A 6,000-nucleotide genomic window follows, 5' to 3' on the forward strand; every position below is an offset into this window, starting at 1 on the left:
TCCTTGTTAAAGCCTGGCACCATTTTTTTACATACTAAGCAGTGTATTTTAAAATAGAGTGAATTCCTTACGACACATGAAATAAAGAATGACATAAAAACTTTAAGATTATAAACAGGAAAGTATGTAAGATATATCCTCACCTTGATTTTACCTTTAAGCAGCCTTTTATTTGTCTATTAGGAACTTCTTTCCATGGTTTTGCAGGCTCCGGCTCTTGTTCTTTCTTTTGACAAATGAATGTATAATTTGTGCCATTATTATTTGACCAAAATGTACCAACAGAAGTTTCATAACGTATACAAAACTCAACTTTACTGCCATCTTTTTGATAAGGAGGAACCAATGAAATTTTAAAGGAGAACTGGTCAGTTTCACCATCACATGAATTAGGAATATATTCCGCTAAAATGTCATAATGTGTCTGCCAGTCATCTAAAGACATTCTTACATATACTAACTTCTCAAAAGAAATATTCAAAACTCGAATAATACCCTTGATACATGTAGACCCAGGAAGAGACTCAGTTGACTCCAGTATTGCTTTCTGTACTTGGAGTTGTTGCATAAGATCTTCTTTTGAAGAAGGCAAGGCAAAGAGTGGGGTTAAAACATATTCTTCTGTGTGGAAAATGTTCGTCCCTAAGTCAAAAGTGGTTGAAGCACTTGGTAATTCCCAGCAATCAAACTCTTTAACAGACACGAGATTGAATCCAAAGGAATCAGCAAATGAAACTCTTCTAGTACCTGAAGATGAGGTATTCAGGTATATGTCTTCAGAAGAATCAGAACCTCGTCTACTCGGCTGAGGGGAGAAACCAGGTTTGAAAGTAACTTCTTCATCTTCACAAAGAGAGTCACATAAATTAGGAACTTCTAAAAAATTATCTTTGCTAATCTGACTAGGTACTTCAGAAGGCTCCATTGGGCTCTCTGATATCAAATAAGAGAGAACTATACAACTAGTAGAGGCTGATATTTGAGATACTGAGGCTTAAAATAAGTATAATGTTACAGTTGACATTGCAAAAAGAAGTCAGCTCTATAAATAGATCCAATGGCGTGTCAACTATGCTAGCCTGCAAACTCTGCTAGCCTGCCTCCAACAGCCTTGAATATGATAGCATCCATGCTACTCCCTCCAGTATGATGTTTCAGATTTCACTCTCAGTTTTTACAGTTGCATTTGTTTGTGAGCTAAGTTCCAAAGAGATATTTTTAAATCATGTTCTGCTGTATTGGAAATCCTGGAACTTTAGGATAAAAACATTATTTTAATCAGTTGATGTTAAAAATGAAAACAGATTTTTTTAAAGAAAATAAAAGTAGTATCACAATACTGAATATGTAGTTTGAACTAAATTAATCCATGGAGCAGGTACGTGCAAATAGGGAAAGATAAGAATATTTACAGAACTGGAGAGATCCAGATCTGACTAACAATGACAGCTACCATTTTCAGGGAATTATAAATGTATTGTTTTCATTACAAAAGGGTTAAATAGAGGTGCTGAAAGTTCTGAGGAAGGAAACACGATGCTGATGGAGAAGGTATAGTTTTAAATAAAGCATAGTGTTAGTGGAATTTAGACATGCAAGGTTAGAGCAAAGTGGATTTTCCAAGTAGAAGAAATAGCCCAGGCCGAGGCCTAGAACAAAGTAATTAAATTCATTACTTTAAACATTAGTATCTTTCTTTTAATTAAGCCATGGGAAAATACAGACATTTGTTACTGACTTGCAAATATAAGTGGGCAAAGGTAAGCCTGGCCCAGGAGTAAAACATTTATGTAGAATAAAATGTTCTTTGGCAAGCGGCCATTTTATGCCCACAAAGCAGAAGTTGATACCATAACACCTTGAAATTTGATGTGAGTTTTAAAGTATAAACAGCCTGCTTAGACTGTCATATGTTTTTTGTGTTGTAAAACCCAAGTTGGGGGATGATAATTTGGTAAAAACCTATAAAAATTTTAATTGCACACAATTTGATCCAGAAATGCCCCCAGTCAGAAATTTGCTCTATCAGTATGGGAAATTATATAAAGATAAACACAGATATATGTTCATAACAGAATTGTGGATTTACACATTTCTAGAAACCTATTAAATGTCCCTTGAAAAAGCATTGGATAATGTTACACCCATGTAATAGAATGTTTTAGAAAGATAAAGTAGCACTTCATATGCTAATATGGAAAGAAAACCAAGATAAACAGCTAAGTGAACAAAAGAAACTGTGTACAGACCTGTGCATAGAAAATTACTGAAAAGATACAAAAGATGATGTTAGCAGTATTTACTTCTATCCATAGAGCTTAAAGGTGGCAGAGGAATGGGGGACTCTTATTCATTTTACTTTATAGTGTGCTGCACTGTTTGAAATGTTAGACATGAGCATGGTTTTCTTTCAAAATAGCTATGAATTAAATTAAAAAAATATATAAAATGTGAAAGGTTATTAGTTTTGTTTTGTTTTTTGAGATGGAGTTTCACTCTTGTCGCCCAGACTGGAGTGCAATGGTGACATCTTAGCACATCGCAACCTCTCCCTCCTGGTGAGCTCCTGCCTCAGCCTCCCGAGTAGCTGGGATTACAGGCATGCACCACCACACCCAGCTAATTTTGTATTTTTAGTAGAGATGGGTTTTCTGTATGTTGGTCAGGCTGGTCTCGAACTCCTGACCTCAGGTGATCTGCCCATCTCAGCCTCCCAAAGTGCTGAGATTACTGGCATAATTTCTTTCAAATGAAAACCTCATTAATATGGTGTAACTTATTAGATAATTTGAATGGCATAAAGTAGTGGATGGAGAAATTTTCTAAAATTCTAAGTGACTAGTGTCTAGAAGGATAAAGAAATGAAATTATTTAAACTTTATCTCATCCACATAGCTAGAATGGGTGGTGACCACATGGATTGCTCAGGAATGGGTAATAGCTATGGAAATGTCTGACCCTTGCAAACCTGATGACCACAAATAGCTATATCTCAAGGTATCTAAAATATACTGCTATGTAGTCAAGGAAATCAGTAACAAAATGCTTTATGGAAATAAGTAAAATAGTCCATATAGCCATGTACATAATAGAATAATGAAAATTTAAGATATAATAATGTACTGAAATATTTTAACTATCCAGAGGTTAGTCAGCAAAGGAATGGAAATGAAGACCCCTGGGTCCATTTCTTGGCTCTGCTGCTTACTAGTTGGATGACCTTCAGAATGTTACTCAGATGTTCTAACCCGCAATTGCCTTAATAGTCAAAGTACAATGTTAAAAATTAAACAAGATGCTTGTTAAATGTCTAGCACAAAACCTATGGTAATAGCAGCAGTCATTATTTTAATTCCCATATATGTTGATAAAAGGCTGATTTATAAGATATATCAATAGATATATGGATAGATATGTAATCTGTCTAGCTACAGAGAATCCATATATATCATTAAGAGATGATTTGTAATTTGTTTCATTTTTGTCTTTTTCAAAGGCTATAGTATGTAACACTTAGTTTTATAAGACAGAATATAGCTCTACATTAGAAAGTGGTCTTGTTATTTGATCTAAACTTTTCCTTTGCTAATGTGTCTCTTTACACAGAGCACTATTCCCTTGATTTGTAGTAATCACTGCCTTTCTTTTGGAATTTATAACCTTCACATAATCGTAGACAGTTGACATGTTCCCCCTTAGTCACCACTTAGCTAAAGCAGAGTGATTTCATCTTTTTAATCTCTTCTCACATGTCAATCCTCCAGTGCTTTCTATCATTTTCTTACTCCTCTATGAACTCCTTCTAGCTTGCCTATATTTTTCTGTTAATGAGCTGCCCCCAGATGAATGCAATATTACAGATCAAGTGTCTCTGGAGAATGAAAAGAAATACTAACAGCCTTAGCCTTGTGACTTGGTGTTTGCATTAAGTTAAAAATCACATTTCCTTGCTTTGTTTCCACATCCTGGATCAGACCGAAGTCGCATTTTCGCATATCCACCACTACCTCAATTCTAACACAGGTTTTATCACACTCTTCCTCAGCTGCTAAGGTATAATGTTTTCAGAAGAGTTAGAGAGAGCTTTTTCTTTTTTTTTCTACAAACTACAGCTCAACTCTCCATGCATTACATATTGTTTGGTATTAATCAAAGGTTTTCAAATGTACCATTAACATAAAAAGAAAGTATCAGTCAGGAACTCAGTAAATAGGAAATAGACGGCATGGTCAAATAAGATAATTCCAGAAGGGTTTATTTACAAGGGTTATTTATAAAGTGTAAATGCAGAGAAGCAACAAGAACTAGTGTGACAAACTGGGGTCAGTTGCATCAGAGCTTTTACTATCCCTCAAGGGATAAGGGAAGGGAACACTTACCAGAACTTAAAAGCAAAGAGTGCCATAAAGAGTTTACCAGCTGGAGACTTGGTTAAAGGACACAGCCAGTTGAAGACGACTTTGCCAGGACTGATCCAGGAGCATAAATATACTGAATTCACTCCTCTTCTTTTGCATGATGTCCTCCAGAGCTACCTATTGGCCAGAGAGCATGGAACTATTATAGTTCATTCAGGTCAGTCTCCTGCAGCAGAAAACAGGGAGGAAAACGTTGAAAAGGATGACAACTGGATTTGGATGGCAAACAGAAGATATGAGATATGAAATATATGCAAATGTAATTATATATATATCATGTATACATATGTAATTTAGAATACCTATGAGTGTTCCTCTTTATTTACACATACTCCATCTCAATGCCAACTGAGTATCTATTACCTGAACTTCTATTGTCACGGGTTCAAGAAAAAAAAAGTTAAAATATCTAAGGTCTGTCAGCTCTGATCTAGTGAGAATCACAAACAAGAGAAATTGAGTTTACCCACAAATAGGTAGAAAAGAAATGATCTATTTTAAAATTAATTAGTGCTTTCCATTTCTTTCCCATGTTAGAATAGGTTTTGCAACCTAAATTCAAGAAACTTTTTGTCAAAAGAGAGTCTGAAACTGCAGTTTTTAAAACTAGAGGTAGATGTCAAAATCACTGGGAGAGATATTCAAATCAGATTTTCCAGGAGGATGATGCTTCACATGTGATTCTGATAGATAGAACTGGTTAAGATGCATAATCTCCTAGTCTGTCTGCCATAGTCAGGGTCTTCAGTTCCAGTTATGAAAACAATTATAGCTATTATCCCTCTATATATGATGTGCTGTTTTTAGTAGGAGAACTATTAAATGCTTTTACAAAACACACACACACACACACACACACACACACACAAGAATTTTGTCAAACTTTAAGGGCACTTAGCAATTATCTAGGCTAGTCCCTTCATATTCACATAAGAAAACATAAATTCAGAACAATGAAGGACTTCAGTATTTAATAACAGAGAGCAGACTTGAACTCAGCTCTCTCTTTCCTTCAGTCCAATATTGTCCAAATTATTCCATACATATGCCAACTTCTAGTTTTAGAATTCATAATTAACAAATTCATCATTCTTTGAAAATAGTCATTAAAATTAATTTGTTCTGGATTTCATTTATTTTTTTTAAATCAATTAACTTTTGTGAACTTTCTTTTTTCTATTTGATGAATTATCTCCAGGGGTGTCCAGATAATTTTTCTTTGTGACAAGGTCTTTCAACCTTTTCTAGCTTATGCCCCCTTTAATAAATTTAATATCTTATACTGTCCTCTCTGTCTCTCAGAGCCACTGCTATATTTCTATTTGGGAATTACTGATTTAAGTTATAAAAATGAATTATTTAATCTCTTAGAACTGATATTGATATTTAATAGTTTAAAAGACCACTAAAGGATACCACTTCAAACACAGTTTGAAACACAGATTTGTTCTTCAGATGTCAGTCATGAAAAGTATTCTTTGAAAATGTTCATATCTACCAATAGGGCATGCAGAGTTAAGTCAGAACAGAATGGAAACTTTGCAAAATACAGGTTTTTTTTTTTTTTTTTTTTTTTTTTTTT

At 34.5% G+C, this 6,000-nt stretch overlaps 1 protein-coding gene across 1 annotated transcript in view; it reads right to left on the minus strand.

The window, feature by feature from the left end:
* Positions 1-999, minus strand: part of PPP1R3A (protein phosphatase 1 regulatory subunit 3A) — a 44,056-nt gene extending 43,057 nt beyond the window's left edge. The window contains exon 1 of the mRNA XM_017535041.2: positions 144-999. Coding sequence (XP_017390530.1) covers positions 144-925 — 782 coding nt within the window. The 5' untranslated portion in view covers positions 926-999. The remainder of the gene's footprint in view (positions 1-143) is intronic.
* Positions 1,000-6,000: the final 5,001 nt, after the last annotated feature.

Source organism: Cebus imitator, unplaced genomic scaffold (assembly GCF_001604975.1).
Source record: "Cebus imitator isolate Cc_AM_T3 unplaced genomic scaffold, Cebus_imitator-1.0 Scaffold90, whole genome shotgun sequence".
NCBI lineage: Eukaryota > Metazoa > Chordata > Mammalia > Primates > Cebidae > Cebus > Cebus imitator.